Below are 13,545 nucleotides of genomic sequence, written 5' to 3'. Positions count from 1 at the left end.
AAAGTATCGATATTCATACTCGGTCCGGAAAAAATGGTATCTGTGCATCCCTAGTCATAATCTAATTGCTTGCTACCTTACTGATGGTTAAGTGTAGAGTATTTATTGTAGCCATGACTGCCTTACGACAGAATAGTAACAACTTCTATTAACCCAGAACCATAGGTGAAAAAAAAAATGATTTCTACTCTTTAAAGAATAATCTATTAGGCTGTGCTATGGCTAAGGTTTCTTTACAAGAAGCTCCCAGGAGAGCAGAATTTTAGGTTTGTGAATTTGAAAGCTTGAGGAATATAAAAGATTTAAAATACTTGGGTACAAAAATAAGCATGAAATAAAGAAATTAAGAGAATAATGACAGACCATCAGTTCTTCAAGAAAACAATTTATCAGAGTAATATGCAGTCACCCCTGGATGAACCAGTTTAATACACTTTAGGTCAGTGGCAGCTTTGCTTTCTGACTCGTATTACAGTCAGTAATTGCAGTCAGAAGTAATTTAGTGAATTTATTCTTAGCTACCACTGTGAACACAAGGCATAAGAAGGGATGGCTCAATAAAGGAGAAAGTGAAAAGAGGAGATGTTGCCCATAGCAACTAGATAATTAAAGAAAGCAACAGGCTGGCTGTTGTAGGCAACACCCCAGTGTTTTTTTTTCTATTTGTATGCAATGAGAACTAGTCACTACTGGGCTTATAAGTAAAATAGAACTTTTCAATAAAAATAATTGAGCAGGCTTATTTAGCTTTACTATCTTTGTCAGGTGTCAGTACATCTTGATGTCTGACAACTGTCTGACATCACAAGCCATCTGCCAGCTCCTAAGGATGCACAACAGTGCCAAATAATAGAACCTTGTAGTAGTTTACATTCCTTTTACAAATGGGGCTCAGTTATCTAACACTGTTATGCACATCCAGGAGTTTTGAGACCAGGTAGATGATAGGGCAGCGACTTCAGGTGACCTCTGACAGTCAAGCTAATTTGTCATGTTTCATATTATGCAAAGCTTAATAAGGTTTATAATATATATATGTCATAAGTCTGCACAATAATAATTACAACTGAAAAATTACATCCTTGCATGCGATCTTTTGTGATCAGTTCTCTTAAATGTAGACCTAAACCCTAACTGAATGACTTTTCCTTTTGGTAAAGCACTGTGTATCAAACAATTGCCATTTTTTAAATACTGTTATCTCCCTTTCATATTTTCACCTTAGCTTTGGCTGCATATTATTGCTCAGTGCCGGCTTTCTGATAGTGACTGGAGTAGCCCATGCCTGTGCAATGTGTGTGGGCATTGTTACTTCTAGTCTCCATCAGGAGTGTGCTTGACAGCACAGGAGAACAGTTGTAACCCTTTAATAGGAAGTCCCTAAACAAGGACCTTCATATCGCAGGATCACCAGGCGTTTTATGAAATGCTGACTATTAAAAAATAGTGAAATCAACTTTTCAAATTACATTAACAATGTAAAGTTTATATTAAATTTTAGTGATGGGGTTTAAGTCTACCTTACGCTGGGCTAAATATTACCGGTAATCCAGTTCAAGCTTTAATTTATTGGTTACTACATTTTTTAAATACTGCTAGTATGAATAACTACATTCTGTCTTCTCAAATACCTCTGCACACCTAAACTCTAAAAGATGGAGAGGCAGCACTATGAGCCATTCAGGATTCACCTGCAATGCACAATGTTGTTAACTGAGAATGTGGAAGGGGCTTACAATAGTGGAGAGAACAGAGTCAATCTTATGAGTGTGCTTTTGCTCCTTCTTTGTCTAATCAGCAGGGTGACAGAGGAGAGGTGGCTAAGGAGACTGAACTTCAGCAGCTATTTTTCCCACATTCACTTATCGGATGGGTGAATACCATTACCATGACTGCAAGAGGTGGAATGGTATTCAACTGTGCACGAGGATGAGGATTGTAGCTACAACAACAAGGTAAGACATGCATGTGGGTAATAAGATTTAGAACCTAAGACTGTGATTTTTGGCCGGAGTCTGCTTTAAAATAAATAAAATTAAATTTTTTAAAAAAGTACTAAAAGTTGTCTTCAAATCAGTGAATAGAATAGCTGTCCAGCTCTTATTTACCATTCTAGCCTAATCTGCAAGATGTGATGCTGCTTACTGTCACTATTTGTCTGCCGTGGCTTCAAGGGATACCTGGAAGCAGCTTCTCTCCCTACGGAGACTGAGTGGCATTAGAATTGAATTGCCTTCAATACCGTATTGAATTCAATAGAGTAGAGTATTGACCCTTTGAAGGCAATACTGTATTGACTTCAGAGGGTAAGCTAGGCAACTAAATTGTTCAAAAGGTGTTCAGTAATAACATATTACTGTTATGCTTTCAAAAAAATGCTCCCATAAAAGCCAAATCCATTGGCAACAGAGGTGTGAGTACAGTGTCTTGTTAAACACTTAGGGTGCTTTCTAAGCTCCTTTACTTGAACACACTCACTGCCGTCACTACTCTGGTTTGACTTTAACGTGCACCTGTGTCCAGACTCTGGACATATTTTATATGCTATTATCGAATTCCAAGCAGTAAATCATAAAAAAAAAACCCTTAACTACCTCTCTAGCTAGTTATGAATTCTCAAAGATACACAAACACTCTGGAGACAGGTTTCAGTCTGATTCTAACAGCTTAGAATCAGCTGCTGTTTGTTTACATTAGAGGGCTAGCACCCTGCCAAGATCTGCTCTCATAGAAAAAAAGCTTAGATTTCTGCACCTCTGTTGTGAATATGAATATTTCTCCACAATGCCTATAAATACAGAGGTAATTGAAGACTTGTCTTAAAGTGCTTTCACTGTTTGTTCTGAATATGTCAATACTTTAGTGTAGATGAGGTGGGCACACGTTCAATAAGCTGAGCTACTGGCTACAGAGGTGATTTTCAGATAGGTGCCTATACAATTTCAGGCAAAGAAAAAACTGACTTTCATGGTGGAGCCTTGATTTGATTTCTTTAATTGCCCCCAGGTCGCTAGAGATTGCACAGTCTGCTGCAGTTTGGATTAGGAGAATTTAATAAAGAAAGATGGTGTCTTTCTTGACCAGTGTACAGCCATCTTAACTGATTTTACTTTTTTTTTAAACAAAGAGCAATGCTCCTACTCCATCAAAAACTGCAATGCATTGTAAAATGTAATTGTAACCATCAAACATACAGCTTAAAAATGTACCAGGGTTAACAAACAGGCTCATCTGACAGGATAAAACACTAATGCTCCCAGCCAGAAAATTAAGCACACATGCAGAGTAGGACCTCTAGTAGTAAAATTGATAAAAATACACTCTGAACAGTATTAAAGTAGTAATCTTGACTGCAAGGTAATATACTAGTAAAACTATAAATTATCTAAGTTAAGTAAAGGCAACATTGGAAAAATCCCATAATTAAAAATGTGTTTCATCATAGAAATAGTTAATTTTAGTCTTGGTGCAAATTATCTTGAAGAGAGGATCCAGGAGTCATTGGGTATAAAACATGTCCATTAATCTGCAGTAAAAAGAGTGTAGGGAGAAGCTATGTATTGTAAGCATTGTTTTTCCCCAAGTTAAAAACATCTGTATATCACTCTCCAGAGATAAAATCCATCCCAGTAAACAGCAAAACGTCATTAAAATCCTAATGTAGTGATTGGGTGCTTAGTTGCTTTCTCTTAATCAGGAGGCGAGGCTCGACAAAATATCAATTAAATTGTCAAATCCATAAAGATATCCATCTTCCCGGTTTCCTTCTTGCCAGGTTATACGATGATTTAGGGTTTGCTCTTCAGGCAGGAGTGTTGTTTTTCCAAAATCAATAAGCCATACGTTACACTTTCCTTTCTTGTCATGTACAAACAGCAAAGAGCTTCCAATCACCTAACAAAAAATGTCTATTCATTAGTAGAAATATTAACTGAGAACATATACATAGCTGTAGGTAAAAGAGCTTAGTAAACTAACAGGAAGTGGTTCCATTCACACAGCTGAACAACGACTAGTTATGCTGTAAAATGCAGCTAAAACGATTTTGGTATTAGTAACAGAACTAAAGAAGAAAATTATCCTTAAAGTGGAACTATAGCCTGACTATTAAAAATGTGTTAGTAGGTAGGTTTGTATTGCAGAAGGGACTGTATGTCTATATAATATGTCTATATAATAAAAGCTCCTCTTCTGCCTGCCAGCAATGTTTCTTCTAAATGTACACAGACACACACATGCGCACTTTGCAATCCAGTGGAGTATAACTGAGACTGAATGGCGATATACAGGTGAAACTCGAATAATTAGAATACCGTGCAAAGTTCATTTATTTCACTAATGCAACTTAAAAGGTGAAACTAATATATGAGATAGACTCATTACATGCAAAGCAAGATAATCCAAGCCGTGATTTGTCATAATTGTGATGATCATGGCTTACAGCTCATGAAAACCCCAAGAACCCCAAATCCACAACCTCAAAAAGTAGATTATTACATGCAATCAATAAAACAAGGATTGTACATAGAACAACATCGGACCTCTGAAAAGTATAAGCATGCATATGTACTCAGTACTTGGTTTGGGCCCCTTTTGCAGCACTTACTGCAATTACTTTTGCACAATATTCTAATTATTCGAGTTTCACCTGTACACACTCTGTTATAAATCAGCCTCATAGAGTACATTTCATTTATTTTAACCAAAAACTGATCACTTGCATATATGGCCTTTATCAGTAATGCTTTATTATTTTTAGGTGCAAATTCTTCAAGCTTAACTCAGGGCATAATGCTATCAATAGTTGTAGAGGTATTAGTGTTTACCTCTAACATCTAGTAAGTTAATGTTTGATTTTTTTTTTAAAAGAGTCCTTTTTGCTCAAATTACCTTATGCAATTTTATTTGTTATTATGATGAACTAGTTAATCTATGTGGTTTCCAAACTAACAAAAAACGATCGTTGATATTTTGTTGTCATGTTTGTTTTACCTTTGATATAAATATTGAATACAAAAAAAACAAAAACAAAAAAAAGTCCTTTTAGTTTCCCGGATAGTACAGCTTTTCTACTGCACCTCTGACAGTCCTTCGCCAACATCGGCACTGTAGTGATGGGGTGATGCTGTGGCTGATGTAACCAGGCGGGGATATGTGTGTGGTGGGGGGGGGGATTTATAACAACAAAAGAGGAAATCCACTCTTCAATAGTTGTCATCAAAGCAAGGGTCAACACCCTTTTCTTGTGACAACTCAAAATGTTGGATTTTCTTTCACTTTCATTTTTGGTGACACTGGTCACCAGGACAAATATAGTAAATCTTGCTTACAGGGACACAGATAGCAAGCAAAACCTGACAGAAACCTCACCAAAAACAGTTGGGTTTTAGATACACCTAAATGTTCCATTTTGGCAATGGTCCACAAGTTAATAATAAAGTAAAAGCATTTTTTTTCAGTGTATTTTAGTTATGTTTCTTAGAAAACATTTGTCCCAATAACTAAACTTCGCAGAAATATACAAAATAAATAAAAGCAAGGAAAAGCTGATGCCCCTCACCTCATGGTGCTTGAAGAAATCTGAAGACTCTACCACTTCTCTGATCTCCTGCAGTCGGTTCAAATATTTAAGCTGCCAAAAACAAAAATTCATATTACAGCCACATTTTACTTTTTTCTCTAAAGCAGAATCAAGAGCAACAATGATGTACAAACTGCAACCCAATCAGACGAGTCGTGTAATCTCTCAATTTACAGATTCTGTGAAAGGATCTGTGAATGGATGGCACGGCTGTGGGTCTCCGCTGGTTTTAACAGATGCCTAATGCTGTGGGGAGAGCAATCGCAGGATTCAGGCAAGAGGGGGGCGTTTGGGAGATGGGAATGTGACCATGTTTCATGTTGCACCCTAAATATCGGTGTAACATGAAACATGGCCAGAAAGATGGAGTTACTCTTTAAGTCACAAAAACCTAACTTTTCTCAACTGCACAGATGCCCAGTTGACTGGATGCTCCTACAGTGGTACAGAAAAATAAGCATCTTCCTGGACTGGGATATTGGAGTCAATTTACTAAAGATGTATAGGCTATTCACTGTGCAAAGGGATTGTCACTGAATCTGGCAAAGTTGTGCTGACTTCAAACAGTGGTTAACATTTTTTCTTGCACGTGATTGGGTATTCTTTGTAAAGTATATTTCCACCACATTCACTAAGCTAAGGGAAAACTCACTTTGCAAAGCACTCTACTTCATTAGTAAATCAACCTTGTTGTCTCTGCCCCATTATAGGTCTTTTCTGTATTCTATCAAAAGTAGGTGGACTCTTGCAATAACAGACATACAATGGGAGCTTTAAAAGTTGTATGATTTTATGGAATGGAAAAGCAACAGCATTTATTGGGAACCTGTGCCAAAATGCATATTCAACGTAATTGCCATTAAAGCCAACTCCAGGGAATGTAAAAGTTCTCTTGTAGTGGGTATGCCCTCCGCACTGCAAAGTTTAACTGCTGGTTTATGCCTAGGGGACAGGAAAAACTGGTTTACTTACCTAATCCCTGCTCCCACCGGCTGCTAGACCGGTCCCCACAGCCTCTTCTCCCCTTTGCTCCAGTGGCCTAAGGACTGCTGACATCATCAAGTACATTGCAGGCTCCATAGCTATGCATTGTACATGAGAACACCAAGCGGAAGTTCACAGCCAGTGCAAACTGGGAGAAATGAGAGCACTGGCTTTTGGGTGAGTGGGGATCGGGTAAGTAATGTGGCTTTTCCTGTCCCCTAGGCATAAACAGTTAGCCATTGCAGTGCAGGGAGTAGCCCCACTGCAAGGGAAGACTTTTAATTTCCCTGGAGTTTAAAGGAAAAGTTCACCTTTTGCAAAAACTAAAGAAATGCCTAATTAATCATATATAAAAAAAATAGGATTTTGGTACTCACCGTAAAATCCTTTTCTCTCCGTTCATTGAAGGACACAGGGAACAGATCGGAGATCATGTACTGTAGGGTAATATCGCCACCTGCAGGAGAAGGACGCTAGGCACAAAACTAAAGACCAATTACAGCCTAGGGGTGGCCCCTGCTGGTGGCCAAACCCCCCACCTGCTGACAAGTCTCCAGTTAGTACCAAGCAGTTAGGAGTACACACCCACACAGAGGGGCGGGACCTGTGCCCTTCAATGAACGGAGAGAAAAGGATTTTACGGGGAGTACCAAAATCCTATTTTCTCTTCCGTTCATTGAAGGACACAGGGAACAGATCGGAGATCATGTACTGTAGGGACGTCACAGAGCAGTACCAAAAATAGGGGTGGGCCAACGGAAACAACAAGCCGACCTGAACAAAATATCCCCTCAAACGACCGCCTGCAACACTTTGCGCCCCAAACCAGCATCCGCAGATGCCAAAACATCCACCTTATAGAACTTGGCAAAGGTGTGAACAGAAGACCAAGTCGCGGCCTTACAGACCTGAGAAACGGAGGTACCATGACGAAAAGCCAAAGGTGCCCCAACAGCCCTTGTAGAATGGGCCGTAACAGAAAAAAGAAGTCTCACGCCCCTTAATAGCATATACGCCTGAGAGACCGTGTTGCGAATCCATGGAGAGATGGTGGTGGACAAGGCAGCCGGCCCTTCCGAGGGCCATCTGCAACGACAAACAGGGAATCCGATTCCTGAATCCGATTCCTCTGCAGAACCCGCGCGTGATGCTGCGCGTAAGGCACTGCTTCGAAGGAAGCCACCATGAGGTCCAGAACCTGCATGCAAAAGCGGATCGTCGACCACTGACGCGCCTGCAACAGCTACACATGCGAGCAAAGCGTCCCCGGGACTCGACAGAAACTCGATTTTGTAGCCCGAAGACACCAATTCCAGCACCCAGGTGTCGGAGACGTGGGACAGCCAGCGGCCCGCAAAGAGCCGAAGACGTCCCCCCACCCCGGAATGGGGACAGGCCTTCATGCCGAGGGGGGCTTACCCTGGGCTGCCAGGACCGATTGGTGGCCTGGGAAGGCGGCGGCTTGCTGAACTTCCCACCCTTCTCAGAGGGCGGAGGCGGACGAAAAAGCCGCTTGTGAGCGGAAAAAGAAGGCCCGGGTTTCCGCCGCTGGCCCATAGGCTTTTTTGACTGAGGCAGGGGTGGACCACTTAGATAGGAAGGACTCCTCGAACGGATAGCGGACCGAGAAACGCTTGGGAACGGAAAACGACTTGCTCGGACGATACCACTCCTTGTAGACAAAGTCATAAAAAAAAGGAACGTAAGGAAAAGCCTTAGTGGAACGCCTACTCCTGTGCGTCCCAAACAGAACCACCGGGATTGCCGAAGAGCTCGGGGGTCTCCTCAATCGTAAGCGTTTCCCGCACAGCGTGAACCAAGGCCGCAACCAATTCGTGCTCCTGGACCATAAGGGAGGCCCCTGACTCGTCGTCACTACCAGATTCCGCCTGGGAGGAATCCCCCTGGTCGGGCTCCAAGGCCGCAGCAGAAATTTCCCCCTCTTCCTCCGAATCCCCAGAAAGGACCGGGGAGGGGGCCGGCAAGGCGCGCCCGCTCAATACGGGACAAAAAACTGTCCATAGTGGAGGAAAAAACCTCCAATGATAACACTGCGCCAGCGGACCCCCCACCCAAAGAAAGGGGAAAGGGGCGCAGAAGCACAGGCTACGACGTGGGAGAGGTCCCTGAAGAGAGGCTGCAGCCCACACAGGGCACTGTGGCCAGTCCGTCCACACAGTCCATGCCCCGTCAAACACTCCCAATATAGAGCCACAGGCAATTAGGGAGTCCCCAGCAGGCACAGCCCCCACCGCGGTTGTCGCCAGCAACTGTCCTCCCGCAGGCAGACAACCTTCCTACAGCACCTGACTCCCGGTGCGTCCTCACTTGACCGCATCCCGGCGAGAAAGACCGATCCGGCCGGCTGACGCGCTATTACAAGGAACGGGAATCGGCGCACCGGAAGTGACGTCAGGAAGAGGGCATCCGCGCCCACACCAAACATGGCGGCCTCCGGAGAAGGCCGCAAACGAAGCCGTGGGCTCGATTAGCGGCCCCCGCGCACACGTGGCCGGAAAAGAGCGGGTATCATGCACAAAGGGGCACAAGCCCCAGCGCGGCAAAAAACATCCCCAGGGAGCCACAGCTGCTCCCGCAGGCCGGCCAGGAACCAGTCAAGTCCCCACAGGGCCACAACACCCCAACGCGCCCCCAGAAAGATGACGGTGGGGGATGAGGGGAAAGGGGGGCAGGAAAGCCAAAGGGAGACCAGGCAGATCCTGGTCCCCATCGACCCATACCACATGCCGGGCCATAAATACCGCAGGAGAATGTGGGCCATCCGCAGTCCAGGCACCTCCATCCAGGCCGGACAGCTGCGCAGGGGACCTCGAAGCCCAGACGCTGCGGAAACTGGCGCCCCCGACCGCAGTCATGGCGCCAGTAGCCTGTGGGGAGTGCTGTGACTGGGCGGTTCGAGACCCCCAGTCATATGCACCCCCCTGGGACGAACCCACAGGCAACCCCGCCGGAGCGGGGCCGTCGCAGCCGACCCACCGTGGCGGGTCTGCATGCGTTCGTCGGTCGTCCAGGGGAGACTCCAAGGACCCGAGACATACAGCCTGTCACCCTGACAACACACGCTAGAAGATTCTTCTGAAAAATATCAGGAAGAAGCAGGTAAGAATACCAGAGAAAAAATTCTTAGCTCCTTACTCCTGACGCTAGGCAAAAAAACTGGAGACTTGTCAGCAGGTGGGGGGTTTGGTCACCATCAGGGGCCACCCCTAGGCTGTAATTGGTCTTTAGTTTTGTGCCTAGCGTCCTTCTCCTGCAGGTGGCGATATTACCCTACAGTACATGATCTCCGATCTGTTCCCTGTGTCCTTCAATGAAAGGAAGAGAAAAATGCATTTCTTTAATATTTGCATTCAAGCCTGGAAAGCATTGCAATTGTGATAACTTGATCACAGCTGCAAAGCTCAGGCTTCTTTACTTTTTCAAACTGGCAGAGCTCATTAAATCACCTCATACATCGTCCAGCCGTCCTCACTCTAGGCAGATCTGCCCATATTTTCGCATCTACCTAGAGGGAGGACAGCTGGACACCGTATGAGGTGATTTAATGCAGTTTGAAGTCCAGCAATCCTTCCCCCCATCTCTCCCAACTGAAACTCTGTACCTTCGTATGAGCTCTGACAGTTTGAAAATGAGCAGAAGCCTGAGCTTTGCAGCTGTGATCCAGTGATCACCGTTGCAATGCTTTCCAGGCTTTAACGCAAATATTAAAGAAATGCATATTTTTTTTATATATGATTAATTATGCATTTTTGCAAAAGGTGATGCAAAAGGTGAACTTATCCTTTAAGACTGATGCATTTTTTTCCGAAGTTACATCAACTTTTCTAAGTTGTCCATTCACCTTTCTTAAGGATTATTACTGCTGACACCATCTATTCTTTGACCAAGCCCACCTTTGTTATTACTTTGAAGGGGTTTGTTTTTTTTGCAGGACCAAACCTAAGCCCTGTTTTGGATCAAGCTGATATTTGCAAAATTTGATTTTCAAACTCCTGGATGAATGTTTTAGTACAAGCCATTTTTTTCATCAGGCATGTGCAAACAGGGAAACCATCTGTAGATGTTTTTTGTGTGGTTAATAAATGACATTCTGATGATACTGTTTACCTCAGTTGAGATTCAGCAGCTTCCATTTTTTTTCACATTCTTGGATTGTGGATCACACAATTTGCCTTGCTGGAGTATTGGACTTAAAGTGTATCCAAGCCCAAAAACAAAAAAATATATATCTGCAGCTTACCAGCCGAAGATGTGGTGGCTGCATTTGTTTATGGAGACATTAGGGGTCTCTAGTAGAGCTGCAGCTAACGATTATTTTCAAAATCGATTAGTTAGCCGATTATTAAGTTCGATTAATCGGTCAATCGGATAAACTATAAAATAAAGTTTAAAAAATGGCTCCAGTGATGGGACTACTAGTTTGTATTGAGGTTGTAGTCCATCACAAGAGCAAGCTTGGACCGGTGGAAGTAAAAAAGAAAAAAAGATAGTGTGGTGTGCAATATAGTGAAATGGAAAGTGTAAAATTATACAGCAATGCATGCAGAATGGCATCGGCTATAGAGGACTACAAACCCCAGCAAAAGCACATTATACAGCACAATATAATCGATTATGTCGATTAGTTGTTGCAGCCCTAGTCTCTAGGACCCCTAATGTCACCTGTTGACCCCAAAAGAAGCTGATGAAGCAGAGATCTGCTTCATCAGCTTCTTTTCTCTGGCTATAGCAGCCAGATGACTGACAGGTGAATGCGGAAGTGATGTAATACACATCACTTCTGCATCCACAGCCCGGAGGGAGACAGCAAGGAGCGGATCTCTCTCCCACTTCCTCCTGACGCCCTCCGAACCGGTCCCGGGCCGCAGATGGGGCAGCGGATCCCGGGATTGCAGGTGAGGTGTCGGGGGGGGGGGGGGGGGGAAAAGAGAGCATATTCAACCCGCCGATGCAGCAGTGCCGTCCGTCCGTTTTTTTACAACGGTCGGACGGCAAGTGGTTAAGTAATTGTTACAATAACAACAAAAACAAGACAAGTTAAACACATTTTTCTTTTACACTTTTTAACAAGGTAACATACCAGTATAACTTTGTTGCCGTCAATAAACTCAAGAAAAGCTTTTTGAAGCTGGTCTCTTGATTTTGTTGTCTTGAAGTTTGTGTTGCATGTTCCATCACCTTTCTGCAGAAAAAAAAAAAGAAGAAAAACAGCTTTCAGAGAAATTTTACATTCTCTGTATTTCAGACTATATAGCACTTTGGGTGAAAGGCAAATATGCCGAGACAAAAGATGTACCCTGACCTTACAGAGACTGTGATACTGCTGGACTTGACACATCTTTAGATGCAGCTCAGGTGACTAATCAACTTCAGTCCATGCAAAATGTGCCAAAAATATAGTGCGCTTCTATCTTCCTATGTGAGCAGGCAACCGTGTCTTTTGAGCTCTGAAATCCTAAGCATGTTGTCAGCCCAGCCAACTTCATTTCTAATTCATTACAAAGGACACAGACCTCCCTGCATTTTTTTTAAAAAGGAGAACTATGGGGTTAAGGCTTTTCCCCATAGTTCTCCTTAGGGTAACGGGAGGACACAAACTAGCGTCCTCCCGTCACCCTACGCTCAGTATACCGTGAGCTGTAGCTCGCGGTATACTGAGACGCCGCAGTATACCGCGAGCTGTAGCACGCAGTATAATGAGATGCCTCGGTATACCGCGAGCTGCTGCTTGCAGTATACTGAGACGCCGCAGCTGAAGCGGATCCCGACAATTATGCCGGGATCCGCCAAGCTGCGTGACTGACAGCTGGCTCTGCCTATCTAGAGGCAGAGCCAGCTGTACTCGCCCCCTCCGTTCCGCCAGTCAGCGCTGGCGGATCGGAGGGAAACCAGCCCCTCCCCTGTCACGGCAGAGAGCCGTGACAGGATCGAGAGGTGAGCGAACGCCGGTATGTGTTTGCTCACCTTCCGATCTACTGAGTCGACCTGTGACAGTCTCATTGTCACAGGTCGGCTAGAACTATGAGGTGAGTGAAAAGCACTCACCTCATAGTTCTCCTTTAAATAAATTCTATAAGACATCCCTCCATTCTAGCCTACTTAATTTTTGATGGATTATCAGGGAAACAGACCTCCCCCCATTTCTTCCAACTTCCTTTCTGATGGTTTAACAAGGACACAGACCACCCACCATTCCTGCCTACTTAGTTTCTGATGCATTACTAGGGATACCGACCTATCTACTTAATTTCTGTTTGATTACAAAGGACACAGACCACCCCTCATCACCCCTGCCTTTACCGCCATAACCCTACCTTGCACACAGGAAGTTATTCACTCACAAGATTTCTGGCGGGATCAACATGACATTTTATTGCACTTTGTGAAAAGATAACAAAATACTTCCAACTGCTTTAACATGCTACATTTGATACTTCCTGATTACCTCAAGGCTGGATCACACCTCCCACACAGTCCTACTGGCCAGTATTGTTACACATCATAATTTCAAAGCAAAACAGGAAAAAGGGATGTTGTATGCTTTGCAGTGTGGCATACAGATATACAAAGCTAGCAGATGGATTCGGACCACTATACGAAACCCATAAGTTGACATTAGCTTTGACTTGGCTGACCTTTTAAAATACCAATAAACCTAAAATTGAATTTGCCATTTTCAGACAAGATAGTAATAAGAAGTAAAAGCTCAACAGAAACAGCAATAGCAGATACAAAATGCAGATAACCAATAGTGTTATTCCTGTGGCCCACATATGATAAGTGTAAGTGTAATCCAAAATGTCTCAGCCTATAATAAGCAGCAAATCAAAGGCAAACACTTCTACATCTTAAAGTGACACTCAACTCAGGAATTTAACCTTAAAAAAAGCAATCAGGTTCCTTAGATATTAACAACATTGTGTATCACTCGGATGTAGATCCTCAAATCATCTCTGAAT

At 43.4% G+C, this 13,545-nt stretch overlaps 1 protein-coding gene across 1 annotated transcript in view; it reads right to left on the bottom strand.

The window, feature by feature from the left end:
• Positions 1-3,188: 3,188 nt before the first annotated feature.
• Positions 3,189-13,545, bottom strand: part of LOC108799223 (inositol-trisphosphate 3-kinase A-like) — a 107,439-nt gene continuing 97,082 nt past the window's right edge. The window contains exons 5-7 of the mRNA XM_018571057.1: positions 11,667-11,768; positions 5,561-5,632; positions 3,189-3,894 (exon numbers count right to left, since the gene is read on the bottom strand). Of these exons, the coding sequence (XP_018426559.1) occupies positions 3,694-3,894; positions 5,561-5,632; positions 11,667-11,768 (375 nt within the window). The 3' untranslated portion in view covers positions 3,189-3,693. The remainder of the gene's footprint in view (positions 3,895-5,560; positions 5,633-11,666; positions 11,769-13,545) is intronic.

The sequence above is a fragment of the Nanorana parkeri genome, unplaced genomic scaffold, assembly GCF_000935625.1.
Source record: "Nanorana parkeri isolate BGI_ZX_2015 unplaced genomic scaffold, ASM93562v1 scaffold1662, whole genome shotgun sequence".
Taxonomy (NCBI): Eukaryota; Metazoa; Chordata; class Amphibia; order Anura; family Dicroglossidae; genus Nanorana; species Nanorana parkeri.
This window is presented reverse-complemented; position numbering and strand designations above follow the sequence as displayed.